General features: G+C 36.1%; 4 protein-coding genes across 4 annotated transcripts; 2 read left to right on the plus strand and 2 right to left on the minus strand.

Moving 5' to 3' along the window:
• Positions 1 to 573: 573 nt before the first annotated feature.
• Positions 574 to 19,981, plus strand: LOC117323092 (zinc finger protein 208-like). Its single transcript, XM_033878104.1, has 2 exons — positions 574 to 689; positions 12,311 to 19,981. Exon 2 carries the CDS (start codon positions 12,461 to 12,463, stop codon positions 17,618 to 17,620), a length of 5,160 nt encoding a protein of 1,719 aa, XP_033733995.1. The 5' UTR covers positions 574 to 689; positions 12,311 to 12,460; the 3' UTR covers positions 17,621 to 19,981.
• On the minus strand, positions 3,722 to 8,041 carry LOC117324599 (putative protein TPRXL). Its single transcript, XM_033880520.1, has 2 exons — positions 7,566 to 8,041; positions 3,722 to 4,748 (listed from the first exon to the last, which is right to left on the minus strand). Exons 1-2 carry the CDS (start codon positions 8,039 to 8,041, stop codon positions 3,722 to 3,724), a joined length of 1,503 nt encoding a protein of 500 aa, XP_033736411.1.
• On the plus strand, positions 8,310 to 8,929 carry LOC117324600 (aspartate and glycine-rich protein-like). The gene is made up of 3 exons (XM_033880521.1): positions 8,310 to 8,367; positions 8,491 to 8,872; positions 8,926 to 8,929. Exons 1-3 carry the CDS (start codon positions 8,310 to 8,312, stop codon positions 8,927 to 8,929), a joined length of 444 nt encoding a protein of 147 aa, XP_033736412.1.
• Positions 8,933 to 10,602, minus strand: LOC117324601 (putative protein TPRXL; the record flags this gene model as incomplete). Its single annotated transcript, XM_033880522.1, has 3 exons — positions 10,590 to 10,602; positions 9,415 to 9,736; positions 8,933 to 9,029 (listed from the first exon to the last, which is right to left on the minus strand). Coding segments are annotated over exons 1-3 (432 nt in total), but the record flags the coding sequence as incomplete, so codon positions are not given.
• Positions 19,982 to 21,871: the final 1,890 nt, after the last annotated feature.

A 21,871-nucleotide genomic window follows, 5' to 3' on the forward strand; every position in this document is an offset into this window, starting at 1 on the left:
CTATATTTTTCAACAGGACAATGCTCCAGTTCACAAGGCTCGTGTTGTGTCTGAATATTTTCCAAACCACGATATTCCCGTTCTAGAATGGCCCCCACAAAGTCCTGATTTAAATATCATCGAGAATGTGTGGTTAAAACTAAAAATACGACTAAAGGCAGTGGTCAACAACATCACTAATCAAACAGAGCTTTTTGACGCAATACAAACCATCTGGCAAAGCATTGATGTAGAATATATTCAAGGCTTATACCAATCGATTCCCGCCCGTCTGAAGGAAGTACGGAAGTCCAAGGGTCAGATCACCAAATATTAGGTCAGTATCACAACACATATCATTTTTATAAAGAGTTTTATTTTTCTAGCGAGATGTGCACATGACGTTACGGCGGCCATTTTGTTCGAATACTTCTGTCCGGTCTCTGTATGTTAAACTAAACGGGAAACCATTTAATATCCTCTATATATTTCACTGGCAAAATAATATAAAATCTTTACCTGAACGTTAGTCTTGTCCGTACAGCGTTAAATTGTCGTCTTCCTGTTTTTAGTATATCCCGTAAAATTCTTTAGGCCGAGCGTTACAAGTAAGCCGACAGTAGAGTTAGACAAACGACATGTGATATGGTCTTGATGATTGTTTTGATCACGTTTGGCAACCAGGCCTTCAAACATTTTATACAACTAAGGTATGTATATGTTACTTGTTTACAGAGTAAAAAGGACAGTCTGAAACCACACGTGTGATGTGCCATGCCAGTATGGCTGATGTAGCCTACGAATGGGGGATCATAACATAGTATAGATTTTATAAGCAGCGGTTGAATTATAGGCATCACGATAAGAACATTTTCATGTGTCATTGATTGGTTTAATTAAGCACTTTCCCTAATGTATCATGTTGTAATAGCCTAACCAAATACATAAATAATTGTCATCTTCAGTTGACGGTACGACAACTTTCAGGATCGTGCGAAGGTTTACAAGGACGGACATGAAACGACTGTTTCTGTCGTCTTTTCTTATTTTTATTGAAATACCGACCAAAATTAACATGAGTATAATAAAGTAAAAGAAATAAGTTGTTTCTTTTTATTTCCGATAAATGTTTGTGAAAACTTGATAATGTGCCTGCACTGATAGCTAAGGCTATCGTGCCTAATAAAAAAAATAAGAAAATGGTTTTGATGAAAGGATGGTAATGTACAATTTATTGCTACATGTAATTGTATATGTTACCTTAGATTTCTTTGTCAGATAAAATAAAAAATGAAACAATATCAACATCACATGAAACTCGTGTGTTAGAACTTCTATATAAAGATAATTTGCTGAAAATATTTCATTTGTATTATAATTTCCAGTTGACAACAAATTAATTAAGATATATCAAACAAAATATAGATCTACAAAAGAAATAAACAAATACATTTTTAGAAACTTGGAAATTCTTATTAAAATGTAATACCTACATATAGGCCTACACAGGTACATTCCTCTGAAATAGGCTATAATCCTTCAAGGTACCGTGAAGCGGGAAATTTCAGTGGTCACAAAATTTGGAAATTTGGTCATGAAAACTGAAAGTTAAATGATGGCGGGTTAAAATTTAGCGATTTCCCTTAAATCTAGGGTTTTAATTTGTCGTTGAACATATATATTACCTACTGGTACATAGATAATTATGTTATGTCCATACATCTTATTCATGTTGTTGTGTGTTGTGTATTATCGATCCTCTTTTACGAAACTAGAAACTATTACCAAAAATCTTTAGACAAACACATCTACATGAGTATATGTACAAAGTCATACCCTCCCTTAACTGATCTCCAGTAGGTTAAACATACCATAAATTTGCACGTATAGTGCGCAGGTACATTTTGAAAAGGTTTCTGCTTTTTATTAACTGCACATCAGCTTAATATTCCACCGTAAGATTGTAGAAATCTGTAAATTATCAAAGCTTAAATTACAACAATTAATTGGAATCACTGGTCAGCTTTGACACATTGGATTGACAGATTGTGTACATTACTGTACATACATAAGGCATAGTCAGCTTGCAAATTGAAGTGGTCCCATCTGCAATGTATGTACAAACAATATAATTAATCCTACTCAGATGAGCTGGTGATTTTCACGCTAGTTTGATCTTTTATAGTATCTGTAAATGATATATACAAACTACAAATTTAATTAGGGCCAATTATATTAAAATTGACTGGAAACCTGAGTTCTAATGTATGCTATGTAATAACATATATAGTAAAAAATGGTTTATATAAAAGGGGTTTCATCATGGTGTGGCTTGTTCTACCATTGCTAATTCCCTGAACCAAAAACTGTGTAGCCAAATCCTGACAAACGTAAACCTCAGGGTAACATCACCACCCCAAACAAGGAACACACACACCCCACAATCCGCATGGTGACACATTATCATGTAAATGTAGTTGCCATTTTGTATGAATGGAAACAATTCTGTTGTCTGTGTGCTGAGTAGATAGGATAACCTTTACAGTGTCCAACCAGTATTCTGAAGGCATGTTATATACTTCAAAGGTTCAATAGTCCGCAAGTCTGAAGGTCCAATAGTTCAGAGATGAAAATGTTCATCCATTTTCATCGCTGAATAGTTAGATGATGGGTATATGAGTTTGATTATGAGATGTTTGATAAGTTAGTTGATATATTAGATAATGAGTTAGATGACATGTTAGATGATGAGTTAGATGATGAAAATTAGATGAAATGTTAGATGATGGGCTAGATGAAGATATATTAGATGACGAGTAAGATGACATGTTAGATTAGGAGTTAAATGACAGGTTAGATAATGGGCTAGATGATGATACATTAGATATGTTAGATGATATATTAGATGATGAGTAAGATAACATTTTAGATGACATTTTGATAATGGCCTAAATGATGATATATTAGATGACAAGTTAGATAATGGGATAGATGATGATATATATGATGAGTTAAATAATATGCTGTTTTATGTTTGACTATGTTGAACTGTAGATGATGTTTTGTGGGTGATGATGAGTAATTAGATGATGGTATGTTAGATGATAATTAGCTGGATGACATATTAGATGATAAGTTAGATGGCATGTAAGATGATAATATATTAGATGGCATGTTAGACAACATGTTAGATGGCATGTTAGATAATTGGCTAGATGATGATATATATGATGAGTTAAATTATATGTTCGATGATGAGCTAGATGACATGCTAGATGATGGGCTATATGATGATATATTAGATGATGAGTTAAATGATATTTTGTTTGATTATGATTAATTATTGTAGATGATGTTTTGTTGGACTATAACGAGTAAGATGATGGTATGTTGCATAATGATGAGTTGGATGATGGTATGTTGGATGATGATGAGTTAGATGATGGTATGTTGGATGATGATGAGTTAGATGATGGTAAGTTAGATGATAATTAGCTGGATGACATATGAGATGAGTTAGAGGATAAGTTAGATGGCATGTTAGATGATGTGTTAGATAACATGTTAGATGGCATGTTAGATAATTGGCTAGATGATGATATATATGATGAGTTAGATTATATGTTCGATGATGAGCTAGATGACATGTTAGATGATTGGCTATATGATGATATATTAGATGATGAGTTAAATGATATATTGTTTGATTATGATTAATTACTGTAGATGATGATATGTTGGACTATGATGAGTAAGATGATGGTATGTTGGATGATGATGAGTTAGATGATGGTATGTTGGATGATGATGAGTTAGATGATGGTATGTTGGATAATGATGAGTTAGATGATGTTTTGTTGCATGATGATGAGTTAGATGATGGTATGTTGGACGATGATGAGATAGATGATGGTATGTTGGATAATGATGAGTTAGATGATGTTTTGTTTGATGATGATGAGCTAGATAATCGTATGTTGGATGATGATGAATTAGATGATCGTATGTTGGATGATGATGAGTTGGATGATGTTTTGTTTGATGATGATGAGTAAGATGATGGTTTGTTGGATAATGATGAGTTAGATGATGTTTTGTTGGATGATGATGAGATAGATGATCGTATGTTGGATGATGATGAGTTGAATGATGTTTTGTTTGATGATAATGAGCTAGATGATCGTATGTTGGATGATGATGAGTAAGATGATGGCATGTTGGATAATGATGAGTTAGATGATGTTTTGTTTAATGATGATGAGCTAGATGATCGTATGTTGGATGATGATGAGTTAGATGATGGTATGTTGGATAATGATGAGTTGGATGAAGGTATATTGGATGATGAGTTGGATGATGGTATATTGGAAGATGATGAGTTAGATGATGTTTTGTTGGATGATGATGATGAGTTGGATGATGGTATATTGGATGATGAGTTAGATGATAGTATGTTGGATGATGATGAGTAAGATGATGGCATGTTGGATGATAATGATGAGTTAGATGATGTTTTGTTGGATTGTGATGAGTTAGATGATCGTATGTTAGATGATGAGTTAGATGATGTTTTATTGGATGATGATGAGTTGGATGATGTTTTGTTGGATGATGATGAGTTGGATGATGGTATGTTGGATGATGATGAGTAAGAGGATGATATGTTAGATGATGATGAGTTAGATGATCGTATGTTGGATGATGATGAGTAAGATGATGGTATGTTGGATAATGATGAGTTAGATGATGTTTTGTTTGATGATGATGAGCTAGATAATCGTATGTTGGATGATGATGAATTAGATGATCGTATGTTGGATGATGATGAGTTGGATGATGTTTTGTTTGATGATGATGAGTAAGATGATGGTTTGTTGGATAATGATGAGTTAGATGATGTTTTGTTGGATGATGATGAGATAGATGATCGTATGTTGGATGATGATGAGTTGGATGATGTTTTGTTTGATGATATGAGCAGATGTCGTATTTTGGGTGATGATGAGTAGGAGGGTTGGTAATGTAGTTGATGATGTTTTTTGAGATGATGAGTAAGATGTTTTGTGGATGATGATGGGTTGTGGGGTTGGGGGGGTTGGGGTTGATAAAGGTTATTGGAGTGATGAGTGGTGTGGTTTTTGGGGTTGTTTTTGGGTGGGTTTTTTTGGGGGGGTTTTGTTGGGGTTTTGGGTGTTGGGATTGTTGTTGTTTTTGTTTTGGTGTGTTGGGGGTGGGGGGTTTTTGAGGGTGTGGTTTTTGGTTTAAATGATTTGGTGAGGTTTTTTTGTGGAGGGTTTTTGTTGGAGAAGGTTGTGATTTTTGTTAAAGGATAGGTGATGGATTTTTTTTATGATGGGAAAGGGTTTTGTTTTTTTTTGGGGGTTTTTGGGATGGTTTGTGATTTTTTTGGAGGGTGATGATGATTTTTATGGTATTTGGATTTGAGAAATGATGGTTTTTTTTTGATGATGGGGTGGTGAGGGGAAAAGGGTAGTTTGATTTTTGTTGGTTTAGGGTTTTTGATGATTTTTGGATGATTGTTTTTTGTTTTTTTGAGGTTTTGTGGAGTTAAATTGTATGGGGGTTTGATGATGGGGTTTTTGTTTTTAAAGATTTTTATTGGGGGTGTGGGGGGGTGAGTTTTGTTTGATGATTTTTTTTTGGGGATGTAAAATTTTTTTTGGGATGTTTTGAAAAATTTTTTTTTTGGATGATAAGTAAAATGTTTTTAAAATTTTTTTGGGAGTTTTTGGGATGATAAAAGGGATGATTTTTGTTGATGAGGTTTGGGGAATGTTTTTGGGGTTTAAGTTTTTTTTTGTTAAAAATTTTTGGAATTTTTTTTTGTGATGAGGGAAAGGGTTTGGGGGGTTGGTTTAGTGTTTTTGTTGGATGTGTGGTGGGGTTTTGGATGTGTGGTTTTTTTTGTTTTTGTTTTGTGTGTGTTGTTGTGGTTTTGTTGGTTTGGGGTTGTTTTTGTTTTTGTTAGTAATGCGTTTGGGGTGTTTTTTTTGGGGGTTGGGGTGGGGGGGTTTTTTTGGTTGGGGTAGGGTATTGGAAGATGGAGTTGATGATTTTTTTTGGATGATGTATTTGGGATATGGGTTTTTGGATGGAATTAAATTGGGGGATGTTAGGGAAAGATGATGGTTGGTTTTTTTTTGGGGTAATGAGTTGGTTTTTTTGGGGTTTTGGTGTTGGGGGGTTGAGGGAAAAAAGGGGGTTTTTTGGATGGGGGTTTGGTTAGTTTTTTTGGGTTGGGGTTTTTGGGGGTTTTTGGAAATGGGGTTTTTGGGTTTTTTTTGTTGGGGGGGGTTCGTTTTTTTGGGGGGTTTGTTTTGGGGGTTGGGGTCTTGGGGGGGTTTGTTTGGGGGGAAAAGATTTTTTATGTGATTAAGGGTTTTGGGGTTGTGGGGGATATTTTTTGTGTGTTTTTAAATGTGTTTTGTTTTGGGGGTGTTGTTGGATGTGTGGGAGTGGTTGGGATGTTTTGTGTGTTTTTTTGGGGGGGCTTTGTGTGAGGGTTTTTTGGGAGTTTGTTTTTAAAATTTTTTTTGGTATGGAGGGGGGAGTTTTTTTGATGAAGAGGGTTTGGTTTTTGGAAATGAGGGAAAAAATAGGTTTGGGGGATATGATGAGGATGATTTTTTGGAGAATGAGTTAATGATTTTTTTGGATGATGATGATTGAGTGGTTTTTAAAGGAGTAAAGAGGATTGATAATGATTAGTGATTTTTTTGTAAGATGATGAGTTGATGTTTTTTTGGGGGAGATTAAAGTTGTTTGTTTATTTTTGGGGAAAAGGTTTGAGGTTTTTTAATGATGTTGATTGTTTTTGGAGGTTGATTTTGATTTTTTTGGGATGATGTTTGATGATTTTTGTTGGATGTGGTTTAAATTTGGGGATGAGGTTTTGTGGTTTTTGTATGATGGTTTGTGTGTTGGGATATGAATGTGTTTGTTTAAAAAGGGGAAATTTGTTGATGATGAGGTTAAAGGTTTGTTAAAGGATGTTGTTTTTTGGGGATATAGGTTGTTTTTTGGGGTTTGATTTTTGGGATTTTTTTTGAGATTTTTTAAAATTTTTTTTGGTTTTTGGGGTTTGATTTTTTTGGTATATGATTTGATGAGGGGTTTTTTGGGGGTTTTTTAGATGATGGTTGGGGAATATAGTTGAGATGTTTGGGAGATTTTAGATGATGTATGTTGGATGGATGTTTTTGGGAAGGTTTTGTTGATGGGGATGATTTTTTTGGTTGGGAAAATGGGGTTTGGGGGTTTGGGAAATTTTTTTTGGATGATGAGAGTAATGATTTTTTATATGAAAATGATTTTTTTTTTAAAAAATTTAATAAAGTATTTGATGATGTTTTAGTGGATGGGGTTTTATTGAATTTGAAATGTTGGTGGATTAATGTTTTGGGGTGTTTGGTTGATGTTTGAGGTTTAAAGGTTTTTTTGGGGGGAAAATTGATGATGAGTTGGATGATGGTATATTGGATGATGAGTTAGATGATAGTATGTTGGATGATAATGATGAGTTAGATGATGTTTTGTTTGATTGTGATGAGTTAGATGATCGTATGTTAGATGATGAGTTAGATGATGTTTTATTGGATGATGATGAGTTGGATGATGTTTTGTTGGATGATGATGAGTTGGATGATGGTATGTTGGATGATGATGAGTAAGAGGATGATATGTTAGATGATGATGAGTTAGATGATCGTATGTTGGATGATGATGAGTAAGATGATGGTATGTTGGATAATGATGAGTTAGATGATGTTTTGTTTGATGATGATGAGCTAGATAATCGTATGTTGGATGATGATGAATTAGATGATCGTATGTTGGATGATGATGAGTTGGATGATGTTTTGTTTGATGATGATGAGTAAGATGATGGTTTGTTGGATAATGATGAGTTAGATGATGTTTTGTTGGATGATGATGAGATAGATGATCGTATGTTGGATGATGATGAGTTGGATGATGTTTTGTTTGATGATAATGAGCGAGATGATCGTATGTTGGATGATGATGAGTAAGATGATGGCATGTTGGATAATGATGAGTTAGATGATGTTTTGTTTGATGATGATGAGCTAGATGATCGTATGTTGGATGATGATGAGTTAGATGATGGTATGTTGGATAATGATGAGTTGGATGAAGGTATATTGGATGATGATGAGTTGGATGATGGTATATTGGAAGATGATGAGTTATATGATGTTTTGTTGGATGATGATGATGAGTTGGATGATGGTATATTGGATGATGAGTTAGATGATAGTATGTTGGATGATGATGAGTAAGATGATGGCATGTTGGATGATGATGAGTTAGATGATGTTTTGTTGGATTGTGATGAGTTAGATGATCGTATGTTAGATGATGAATTCGATGATGTTTTGTTGGATGATGATGATTGAAATGATGGTATGTTCGATGGTGATGAGCTAGATGTTTTGTTGGATTATGATGAGTAAAATGATGGTATGTTAGATGATGAATTAGATGATGTTTTGTTGGATGATGATGATGAGTTGGATGATGGTATGTTGGATGATGATGAGTTTGATGATCGTATGTTAGATGATGATGAGTTAAATGATGGTATGTTGGATGATGTTGAGTTAGATGATCGTATGTTTGATGATGATGAGTTGGATGATGGTATGTTGGATGATGTTGAGTTAGATGATCGTATGTTTGATGATGATGAGTTGGATGATGGTATGTTGGATGATGATGAGTTAAATGATCGTATGTTGGATGATGATGAGTTAGATGATCGTATGTTGGATGATGATGACTTGGATGAACGTTTGTTTGATGATGATGAGTTAGATTATGGTATGTTGGATGATGAGTTGGATGATGTTTTGTTTGATGATGATGAGTTAGATGATGTTTTGTTGGATGATGATGATGAGTTAGATGATCTTTTGTTGGATGATAATGAGTAAGATGATGGTATGTTGGATGATGATGAGTTAGATGATGGTATGTTGGATGATGATGAGTTAGATGATGGAATGTTGTATGATGATGAGTTAGATGATGGTATGTTAGATGATGATGAGTTAGATGATGGTATGTTGGATGATGATGAGTTAGATGATGGTATGTTGGATGATGATGAGTTAGATGATGGTATGTTGGATGATGATGAGTTAGATGATGGTATGTTGTATGATGATGAGTTGGATGATGGTATGTTGGATTATGATGAGTTGGATGATGATGAGTTGGATGATGGTATGTTGGATGATGATGAGTTGGATGCTGGTATGATGGATGATGACGTGATGAGTTAGATGACATTTGATGATGAGTAAGATGATGGTATGTTGTATGATGATGAGTAAGATGATCGTTTGTTGGATGATGATGAGTAAGATGATGGTATGTTGTATGATGATGAGCTAAGATAATCGTATGTTGGATGATGATGAGTTAGATGATGGTATGTTGGATGATGATGAGTTAGATGATGGTATGTTGGATGATGATGAGTTAGATGATGGTATGTTGGATGATGATGAGTTAGATGATCGTATGTTGTATGATGATGAGTAAAATGATCGTATGTTGGATGATGATGAGCTAGATGATGTTTTGTTGGAGGATGATGAGTTAGATGATGGTATGTTGGATGATGATGAGTAATATGATGGTATGTTGGATGATGATGAGTTGGATAATCGTATGTTGGATGATAATGAGTTAGATGTTAATAATTTCAGGTCTTTACAATTATAGCAATCAACAAAAAAGCGTACTAATGTGAATCATAAGTATAAAACAAATGTGTAGCATTCGACATACAAACGACTAGACAAAGACAAATGATTTCCAGTACATGGTAAACAATTATCGGTCCACGTGCCTCTTATGTTATGAGATTTCCACGCTTACTCTATTTGACCTTCGGATTCCCATTACCGATAATGTAGCAAGCCCCGATTTGATTCACATCAGGCGGTGTTTAGTCCATGATTATAGTTGTATCGGGTAAAAATTACAAATTGATGATTCTGGTATCTATTATCAATATTGATTCCACAAACCTGCACATTACGTCATGTCTTTAACAATGAATAGTCAAATATCCAAAATGAACAAAATCAAATATATCGTCATCCTGGGGATGCAAATGTTAAGGTCAATTGCCTTATAAGGCAATCAAAATAAATAGATGCTGATAAATTTTTCCGCGAGATTTCAACAAATGAACAGAGACTGAGTTATATGTATATACTTCGGTGAGCAAGGTCAAACCTACTGAAGTAGAACTTGGAGTAGCTTCATCCATACAATGTCACAGATGCCATATTTGAAGCAGCATCTTCGCGAGAGTTTTCCAGAAATACCATGGCAGATTACTGAATCGTCATATTGGAATGTGCGAATTGAAGACGGTATAGGCTACACTATCGCAGCTAGCCTTCGAGTGCACATCTTCCTATTTGACATTGAAACCGACTTCCCTCAAATAAATGTTGACAAATTGGCAGAGCTCATTGAAAAATCTGGCAAAAAATGCAGAAAATATCGACAGAGTTCCTTGTTCACATTTCAACATTGATTAAACCAATAACTGTCCAATGCCATTCCGGGACTAGGCCTAATACATGGAGGGAAAGGGTGTTCAAGACAATTTCTAAAGATTTAAAACGTGAAAGGAAAGGAGGCATTTCACACCACCCGCCTATGGATGATTCGGATTTATCAACCTTTTATTCAAATGAGTGTAGGGATTTATGAATCTGAGAATGTGGTATTTATTGAGGCCTGAGACCAAGCGGAAATACCTCTTTCGAATTGTAACAATTCTTTAAAGCCAATATTTTCTATAACAAATTCATTCGGAACTCTCAGGTCGATCAAAATATAAATTTGAATGATAAATCCTGATGAATCCGTTAATAATTTTTCCCAAAAAATGCAAACAATACACTAAACGATCTTGTCTTCTCCCGAAAAGAATTTTTTTTGCGATAAGTAATATGACTCAAGCTTTTATTGGTTCGAAGACATATGTTGAATTCAAATAAATTATAGAGAGAAAAAAATTAAATTGTACATCATGACTTGTTTTATTTCCAAGTATTCCTAACTATTTTCTTTGTAAATTATAACGCTTTCTTCCTGGCTTTTGCGAGGAAAGGTAACTCTTACACACTCTAGTTAATGTGACATTAGAAAGTCACCTAGAGCTCTTGGGTTGATAAAAAAGGCATCTGCCGTCGAATCCTGTTTTTAGTCCCGGCTTTTCAAAATGGAAATCGATAAGTGAAATATCTTATTATTTCTCCAATCGATACTTTGAATGAAATTTAAATACTTCCGATTGGGTCGTCATTTCCGAGAAATTGGCCACACAAAAAAGGCCGTGCTGTTGAGATGGTTGAAGTGATTATGAGGCGAAACATAACGTTAGTTTGTTTCCCCTGTAGAGATTCCGATAGCAATAAAGAGACTGCTTGTTTTAACTCAGTCAAAAGTGAAATGCTTCGCAAAGTAAATAATAATAACTTGTGATTCAACAAGTCACCACAACAGATGAGGTAGGCGGATTTATCGGGAACAAAATGAAGTTTCATAGAAGAAGTTGTAAGATCTCTTATTAGGATACCGATCAGTTACTGCATAGAGAGAAATAAAAAAACAACAATGAACTGAGTACAATTAAAAAATGGGAACCTATATAACTGGGAGAGAAATTCACCGTAATCTTATGTATAGGGAATCATGATGTGGTTTATCAAAGAAACATGATAAAAATCATAGATTAATCGATCTAAGAATTAAACAAAATCATAGATGATACAATGTAATATGCCAATTCAAGTGAGGTTTAAAAACATAATTATTTACTGTTCATCATAACTTTATCGCAACTACAGTCTTTTTATTTAAAGTAAAGAAAATTCCTTAAAATGACAGTATAACATGTCTCCTTATTACATGCTATTTACAATGTACATTTATATGATATTTGCTTTTCTCCTGTATATCAATCCCTCTTCCATAGTACCTATGAGTAGTCTCAACACTTTTATTGTATTCAGGAGTACCAAAAGGTCCAAAACATTGAGATTAGTTCAACCGCCTAGATGGTTTTAGTCGTATGATATTTCATCAGTTGATTATTGGTCAATATGCAAATGGACTATTACAATCATATCTGAATACATGTAGTTCCAAATTAAACCTGGAAAGAGGAGGAACATATTGGTTGATTTGCTTTCTTGAATACATTACATTAATCCTATGTTCTTTCTCATTTACATTAATCCTATTTTCTTTCTCATTTCAGGAATATTGAAAGTCTTGAGGGGAGATGACTTCAAAGCACAAAGTGAGGTTTGAAAATCAGTCGCTGAAATAAATTAAAACCACACTTGTGTAAGACAACAACAAAGGAGAAAGCTCCTCAGTATGTCTGCATCTAGTGAGAGCAACCAAGATGATAAGGAAATCAATGAGCCAGGAATGTTTGCATCTAGTGAGAGCAACTGGGATGTTAAGGAAATTAATGAGTCACGAATGTGTGTATCTGGTGACAGCAACCATGATGATAAGGAAATCAATGAGTCAGGAATGTTTGCATCTGGTGAGAGCAACAATGATGATAAAGGAAATCAATGAGTCACGAATGTGTGTATCTGGTGACAGCAACCAGGATGATAAAGAAATCAATGAGCCAGGAATGTTTGCATCTAGTGAGAGCAACTGGGATGTTAAGGAAATTAATGAGTCAGGAATGGTTGCATCTGGCGAGAGCAACCAAGATGTTAAGGAAATCAATGAGTCAGGAATTGGACAGACTTTCAGCTGCGACATTTGCGGTAAAACATTTTCCTACATATGTAACCTACGGGTACATTCACGGATTCATACAGGAGAGAAGCCATATCAGTGTTCTGTGTGTGATAAGACGTTTGCACGTTTGGAGCAGCTACAGAGACATATATTGACACATACAGAACAAAAACACAAGTGTGATGTCTGTGGTAAGGATTTTAATCAGCTAGAATACCTACAGAAGCATTTGATTATGCATCAAGAAAAGACGTACAAGTGTGATGTCTGTAATAAAAAGTTGAGAACAGAACAAAACTTAATAAATCACCAAAAGACACACACAGAAGAGAAGCAACTCAGGTGTGAGTTTTGTGATAAGATATTTTTTAAAATGAGTGTCTTTCAGATACATATCCGGAAACACACAGGAGAGAAGCCATACACGTGTAATGTCTGTGGTAAGGCGTTTGTACAGTTAGGAAACTTCAAAAAACATATGAGAGTGCATACAGGAAAGCCACACAATTGTGATGTGTGTGGTAAGGGATTTTCAAGTTTGGGGAAGCTGCAAAAACATTCCATCGGGCATACGAAAAGGACACACGCGTGTGATGTCTGTGGTAAAGAGTTTACACAGATGATTAAGCTCCAGAGACATGCCATGTTGCATATAGAAAAGACGCACAAGTGTGATATCTGTGGTAAAAAATTTAGAACAGCAGAAAACTTAAGTAATCACCAAAGAACACATACATGCGAGAAACAACACAGATGTGAGGTTTGCGGTAAGACTTTTTCTAAATTATTCAACCTAAGGGTACATTTCTTACGACATACAAGGGAGAAGCCACACAAGTGTGATGTATGTGGTAAAGCGTTTGCACGGCTGGGAAACCTAGAGAAACATATCAGCGTACATACAAGAAAGTCACACAAGTGTGATGTCTGTGGTAAGGGGTTTTCAAAGCTTGGAAACCTCGAGAAACATATGAACGTGCATACAAGAAAGTCACACAAGTGTGATGTCTGTGGCAAGGGGTTTTCACAGCTTGGAAACCTCGAGAAACATATGAACGTGCATACAAGAAAGTCACACAAGTGTGATGTCTGTGGAAAGGGGTTTTCAAAGCTGGGAATGTTGCAGAAACATACTAACAGCCATACAGAAAAGAACACTCGTGTTTTGTTTAGTGAGGCTATTAGTCTAGTGGAAAAGCTATATATAGATGTTAAAAATCATTCAGAAAATAAACCTACCTCTGACATTGATAACCAGAGTGATATTGGTACCGAGAAAATCAGCCATTCTGGAAATATACTGACACAAACACAACAGAAGCCTTTTATGTGTAACATTTGCGGTAAAGGGTTAAATACGTTATGTAGCCTTAAATACCATATGAAGGCACATAGTGGAGAGAAGGACTTTAGATGTGATCACTGTGATGAGGCATTTAGCCATAGATACCTGCTGAAAATTCACATCATTAAGAAACATACTAAAGAGAAAACACACATGTGCTACATCTGTGGTGAAACGTTTTTTCTGAAATATGATCTAACGCGTCACCTCAGGGTCAAACATGCTGTAGGAAAGACGTACAGGTGCGACATTTGTAAAAGGGGGTTTTCTAGAGAAGAAAGCTTACAGCTGCATCGGAAGACACATACAAGAGAACATCCTTACCAGTGTGATATCTGTGGTAAGAAATGCTCTTCGTCAGGTTACCTGAAGGATCACCTGAGGACGCATCAAGAAGAAAAGGCTTACAATTCTGATGTGGGGGAGCCACACAAGTGTGATGTTTGTGGTAAGACATTTTTATACATTGCAAGCCTAAGGATCCACTCTCGGATTCATACAGAAGAGAAGACGCATGAATGTAAGGTGTGTGGTAAGAAGTTTGGATGTTTGATTCATCTACAGAGACATGGTGTCATTCATACAGATAAAACACACAAGTGTGATATCTGTGGCAAGATTTTTAAACGCCTACAGAAACATCTAATAACTCATCAAGAAAAGGCGTACAAATGTGATGTCTGTAAAAAGAAGTTTAGAACAGCTCAAAATTTAAGTGATCATCAAAAGATACATTCAGAAGAGAATCAACTGAGGTGTGATGTTTGTAGTAAGACATTTTTTAACATGGGTGCCCTTCAGAATCACACCCGGATACATACAGGAGAGAGGCCTCACAGGTGTAATGTCTGTGGTAAGGTATTTGCACAGTTGGGAAATCTCAAAAAACACATGAAAGTGCATACAGAAAAGTCACACAATTGTGATGTGTGTGGTAAGGCGTTTAGGCTGTTGAGTCGGCTACATAGACATGCTAGAATCCACACCGAAAGTACTCGCGTCTTTATCGCGAACATCAAAAGTGAAAAGAGTACCGAGAAATTAAGTCAAAACATACCGACACAAGCACAACAGAAGCCTTTCATGTGTGAAATTTGTGGTAAAGGGTTAAATACGAGACAAAGTTTAAATACTCACTTGAAGGCACATAGTGGTGAAATGGACTTTGAATGTGATCACTGTGACGAGGCATTTAGCCAGGGATACCAGCTGAACAATCACATCATTCGGATACATACGAAAGAGGAAAAACACATATGCTACATCTGTGGTCAAATGTATTTTCTGAAATATGATCTAACGCGTCACCTCAGGGTCAAACATGCTGTAGGAAAGACGTACAGGTGCGACATTTGTAAAATGGGGTTTTCTAGAGAAGAAAGCTTACAGCTGCATCGGAAGACACATACAAGAGAACATCCTTACCAGTGTGATATCTGTGGTAAGAAATGCTCTTCGTCAGGTCACCTGAAGGATCACCTGAGGACGCATCAAGAAGAGAAGGCTTACAATTCTGATGTGGGGGAGCCACACAAGTGTGATGTTTGTGGTAAGACATTTTCATACATTGCAAGCCTAAGGATCCACTCTCGGATTCATACAGAAGAGAAGACGCATGAATGTAAGGTGTGTGGTAAGAAGTTTGGATGTTTGATTCATCTACAGAGACATGGTATCATTCATACAGATAAAACACACAAGTGTGATGTCTGTGGCAAGATGTTTAAACTGCTACAACACCTACAGAAACATCTAATAATTCATCAAGAAAAGGCGTACAAATGTGATGTCTGTAAAAATAGATTTAGAACAGCTAAAAATTTAAGTGATCATCAAAAGACACATACAGAAGAGAATCAACTGAGGTGTGATGTTTGTGGAAAGACATTTTTTAACATGAGTGCCCTTCAGATGCACACCCGGATACATACAGGAGAGAGGCCACACAGGTGTAATGTCTGTGGTAAGGTATTTGCACAGTTGGGAAATCTCAAAAAGCATATGAAAGTGCATACAGAAAAGTCATACAATTGTGATGTGTGTGGTAAAACGTTTAGGCTGTTGAGTCGGCTACATAGACATGCTAGAATCCACACTGAAAGTACTCACGCCTTTATCGCGAACATCAAAAGTGAAAAGAGTACCGAGAAATTAAGTCAAAACATACCGACGCAAGCACAACAGAAGCCTTTCATGTGTGAAATTTGTGGTAAAGGGTTAAATACGAGACAAAGTTTAAATACTCACTTGAAGGCACATAGTGGTGAAATGGACTTTGAATGTGATCACTGTGACGAGGCATTTAGCCAGGGATACCAGCTGAAAAATCACATCATTCGGATACATACGAAAGAGAAAACACACATGTGCAACATCTGTGGTCAAATGTATTTTCTGAAATATGATCTAACGCGTCACCTCAGGGTCAAACATGCTGTAGGAAAGACGTACGGGTGCGACATTTGTAAAAGGGGGTTTTCTAGAGAAGAAAGCTTACAGCTGCATCGGAAGACACATACAAGAGAACATCCTTACCAGTGTGATATCTGTGGTAAGAAATGTTCTTCGTCAGGTCACCTGAAGGATCACCTGAGGACGCATCAAGAAGAGAAGGCTTACAATTCTGATGTGGGGGAGCCACACAAGTGTGATGTTTGTGGTAAGACATTTTTATACATTGCAAGCCTAAGGATCCACTCTCGGATTCATACAGAAGAGAAGACGCATGAATGTAAGGTGTGTGGTAAGAAGTTTGGATGTTTGATTCATCTACAGAGACATGGTATCATTCATACAGATAAAACACACAAGTGTGATGTCTGTGGTAAGATTTTTAAACAGCTACAACACCTACAGAAACATCTAATAATTCATCAAGAAAATGTGTACAAATGTGATGTCTGTAAAAAAAAGTTTAGAACAGCACAAAATTTAAGTGATCACAAAAGAACACATACAGAGAAGAATCCACTGAGGTGTGATGTTTGTAGTAAGACATTTTTTACCATGCGGGTTCTTCAGATACACACCCGGATACATACAGGAGAGAGGCCACACAATTGTGATGTGTGCGGTAAGGCGTTTAGGCTTTTGAGTTCGCTACATAGACATGCTATCATTCATACAGACAAAGGACAGAAGTGTGATGTCTGTGGTAAGGATTTCAAACACCAAGAAACCCTGCAGAAACATTTAATGATTCATAAAGAAAAAGCGTACAAATGTGATGTCTGTAAAAAAATGTTGAGAACAGCAGAAAGCTTAAGTAATCACCAAAAGACACATAGAGAAGAGAATCAACTGAGATGTGATATTTGTGGTAAGATATTTTTTAAAATGAGTGTCCTTCAGATACATATTCGAATGCATACAGGAGAGAAGCCACACAAGTGTAATGTCTGTGGTAAGTCGTTTGCACAGTCAGGAAACCTCAAGAAACATATGAGAATGCATATATAAGACAATTGTGATGTGAAGTAAAGCGTGTAGGCTGTAGACATTTTAAATTCACCCAGAAAGCATACCTGGATCTGATAAAATCGACAAGATGACGCATACTGGAGAGAAAACGAGGCCATGTAAGCGTGAAATTTGTGCTAATGATGCTAGGGTACCTAAACACACGCCTTCACACACAAACAGGGCGAGGTCCTAAGTATGACCTAACCTATACCAGCGAGCCATACCCGCCACCGGCAAGCCTTACCGTCACACGAGCGAACCTCGCCCTCATACCGGCGGTCAAACCCTGACATCGTAGATCCTTATACTCACACCGCCGACCTTTACTCTCACACCGATAAGTCATGCCCTCACATCGCCGTGTACAGGCTGATGCAGTAAGGACGTCAGTAACAACTTCAACAACCAAACTGCTTCAACTATTCTTATGAAACATATATGCGTTCCAGATGACACTGAGGCTCTTCAAAGGATGGGTGTCTCATTAGAAGGTCACGGCTCGTGCACCCATGCTTCGAGCCTGGTCGACTTGTCAATCTCAAGTTGCATGAGGTTTAATAAGAGCATTTGATCATTTTGAATTGTAATGCGCTTTTTCATTTGCTTGATTATTTCGTTGATCAAGTTATCGTGCATATGTTGATGACGCGAAACACAATGGTTTTGGCATTTTTTCGCATCGTCGTCCGCTACTTTTTTGCCGACCATTGATAAGCCATTTTTCTAGGGAAAATTCGATCAGCATCACTTGTACATATATTTGGAGTCAAAACCAGATACAAATATCGCATTGCCGTGGTATGACGATTGTTAGATGATTATCGTTGTCCTGGTAGGACGATTGTTATACAAATGTCACTTTGTCCTGGTAGGACGATTGTTAAGACGAATGTTACATTGTCCTGGTAGGAGATTGTTATACAAATGTCACTTTGTCCTGGTAGGAGATTGTTAAGACGAATGTCACATTCGCCACATTGCCCTGGTAGGACGATTGTCAGATAAATGTCACATTGTCCCTGTAGGTCGATTGTTAGACAATTGTTATACAAATGTCACATTGTCCTGGTAGGAGATTGTTAAGACGAATGTCACATTCGCCACATTGCCCTGGTAGGACGATTGTCAGATAAATGTCACATTGTCCCTGTAGGTCGATTGTTAGACAATTGTTAGACAAATGTCACATTGTCCTAGTAGGAGATTGTTAAGACGAATGTCACATTCGCCACATTGCCCTGGTAGGACGATTGTCAGATAAATGTCACATTGTCCCTGTAGGTCGATTGTTAGACAATTGTTAGACAAATGTCACATTGTCCTAGTAGGAGATTGTTAAGACGAATGTCACATTCGCCACATTGCCCTGGTAGGACGATTGTCAGATAAATATCACATTGTCCCTGTAGGTCGATTGTTAGACAATTGTTATACAAATGTCACATTGTCCTGGTAGGAGATTGTTAAGACGAATGTCACATTCGCCACATTGCCCTGGTAGGACGATTGTCAGATAAATGTCACATTGTCCCTGTAGGTCGATTGTTAGACAAATGTCACATTGTCCTGGTAGGAGATTGTTAAGACGAATGTCACATTCGCCACATTGCCCTGGTAGGACGATTGTCAGATAAATGTCACATTGTCCCTGTAGGTCGATTGTTAGACGAATGTCACATTGTCCTGGTAGGAGATTGTTAAATAAATGTCACATTGTCCCTGTAGGACGATTGTTAGACAATTATACAAATGTCACATTGTCCTGGTAGGACGATTGTTAGACAATTGTTATACAAATGTCACATTGTCCTGGTAGGAGATTGTTAAGACGAATGTTACATTGTCCTGGTAGGAGATTGTTAAGACGAATGTCACATTCGCCACATTGCCCTTGTAGGACGATTGTTAGATAAATGTCACATTGTCCTGGTAGGACGATTGCTAGACAAATATCTCATTCGTCTTGTAGGACGAGTGTTAGACAACTGTCTCATTGTCCTAGTAGGACGAATGTCATATTGTTCTGATAGGACGAGTGTTAGACAAATGTCACATTGTCCTGGTAGGACATCGTCTTAACGGTCTCGTATTTTAATTGTTCAAGAAACCTTTGTCATTAGGATGAAACGACGTTATAGCAACTATACAATTACGTGACAGATATATCAAACCATCGGGATGATATTCTTGATTGTCTTAGAATATCATACATAGGTTAAGATATTTCTCTGCCAACCCTAAATGTAGTCACTCCGTCGTCGACGTCGGCGTTGGTTTTCCAAATGTTAAATTTTTGGTGCCAGTGTTGAAAGGCATATTAATTTATGGTAATATGGTCCCTGTGGGGGTCAAACTATCCCCTGCCGGAGTTAAACTAAATGATTTTTTGGGGAAAAAAACCCAGATTTTTGAAAATTGTTGGAAATTTTGCGTGAAGTTTTTGGTGCAAGTGTTGAAAGGTATTAATACATCACTTTATAATTGTACTAGGGTGCTGATAATTGGCAATAGAGTCCCTCTGGGGTTAGACTATCCCCTGCCAGAGTTAAACTAAAAGATTATTTTTTGAAAAAACTAGAATTTTGAAATTTTTGGACTTAGAATATTTCTGCGTTAAGTTTTTGGTGAGAATATTTCAGCGTTAAGTTTTTGGTGCAAGTGTTGAAAGGTATTAATACATCACTTTATAATTGTACTAGGGTGCTGATAATTGGCAGAGTCCCTCTGGGGTTAGACTATCCCCTGCCAGAGTTAAACTAAAAGATTTTTGTTTTTTTTTGGAAAAAACTAGAATTTTCAAATTATTGGACTTAGACTATTTCTGCGTTAAGTTTTTGGTGCAAGTGTTGAAAGGTATTAATAAATCACTTTATAATTTTACTAGGGTGCTGATAGTTAGTAATAAACTCCCTCTTTGGTTAAACTATCCCCTGCCGGAGTTAAACTAAGAGATTTTTTGGGGAAATAACCAGAATTATCAAATTTTTGGACTTAAATTATTTCTGCGTTAAGTTTTTGGTGCAAGTGTTAAGAGATTTTAATACATCACTATATAATTGTACAAGGGTGCTGATATTTGGCAATAGAGTCCCTAGGGAGTAAGACAATCCCTTCCTGGAGTAAAACTTTAAAAAGAAATCTGATTTGTTCTTTTTAAATCTGTGTTTTTTTGTTTTTAAATCTTTGGACTTTGTGTTAAGTTTTATATTGTGAGTGTTGAAAGGCATATTAATACATGGTATTAGGTTCCCTGTGGGGGTTAAACTATCCCTTTCCTGAGTTAAACTGAAATATTTTTTTGAGGAAAAAACACATTTTTTTTTTAATTTTTCGTGCAAATGTTGAAAGCTTTTTAACACATCACTTTATGATTGTACTAGGGTGCTGATATTTGGAAAATATATGGAGTTACACTATCCTTTCTTGGGGTGAAACTGAATATAAAACAATATGAAAACGTCACAACAGACAATTTATACCGGTCCACATTTTTCAAGGGAGACAACTCTCATTAGGATATGTTGTCAAAAAATTGAAGAAATATGTCCAAAAGCAATTACATTTGTGTTTAATATCTTCATTTAATCTACAACAGCATAGGTTGTCTCCAAAATGTTTTTCAATAAATAATTTATATATATATATAAATTGGTATGGTTTTGAAAATTGCATGAATTCACAAAACATAATCTGATCAAGTAAACAATATAAATATTATTAATGCAATTTGCGAAACCATTCCAATTAATATATTTTAATTATTTATTGACAAACATTTGCGAGACGAGCTATGCTGTTCTCCAACAGCTCTTGTAATTCTATAACTTTTCGTTTCAATTATATAACTTTTTATATAACCCTTTTAATTATATAACAATGTAGTGTTTCTAACGACTGTTCTTTATGCATTGTATATAATATTAATCCAGTACTATTTAAAAGACCAATAAAAGACCAATCACCTTTGTATTGTTGCAGTGTTTGTGTTTATTTTCCTTTATAGCTCATTTCAGAAACTTTGATAACTATATCTACCGAGAAAGGGTTTTAGATTAATAGATATGCGTTAGAATGTTATTGTATCAATAGTAAACAGGTTGTACACAGTGAATCGTTTTACTTGAGGTTAAGTCAGATATATAACACAAACAATGTTCACCTATCGGATATTTATGGAAGCGTATTCGGCAGACATTAGAATATGTATTTCTTGCTTGCGAAAAACATTTTATCTGGCGGCCGCCATAT

Source organism: Pecten maximus, chromosome 3, assembly GCF_902652985.1.
Source record: "Pecten maximus chromosome 3, xPecMax1.1, whole genome shotgun sequence".
NCBI classification, from domain to species: Eukaryota; Metazoa; Mollusca; class Bivalvia; order Pectinida; family Pectinidae; genus Pecten; species Pecten maximus.

Bases quoted from the DNA above. Each gene is read 5' to 3' on its own strand.
- LOC117324600 (XM_033880521.1), top strand. From the start codon at position 8,310: ATGTTGGATGATGATGAGTTAGATGATGTTTTGTTGGATTGTGATGAG. The intron at 8,368-8,490 runs GTATGTTAGATG...ATGGTATGTTAG, and splicing joins TTGTGATGAGTTAGATGATC to ATGATGAATTAGATGATGTT.
- LOC117324599 (XM_033880520.1), bottom strand. From the start codon at position 8,041: ATGCCATCATCTTACTCATCATCATCCAACATACGATCATCTCGCTCA. The intron at 4,749-7,565 runs CATACGATCATC...ACGATTATCTAG, and splicing joins TCATCTAACTCATCATCTAA to CTCATCATCATCAAACAAAA.
- LOC117323092 (XM_033878104.1), top strand. From the start codon at position 12,461: ATGATAAGGAAATCAATGAGCCAGGAATGTTTGCATCTAGTGAGAGCA.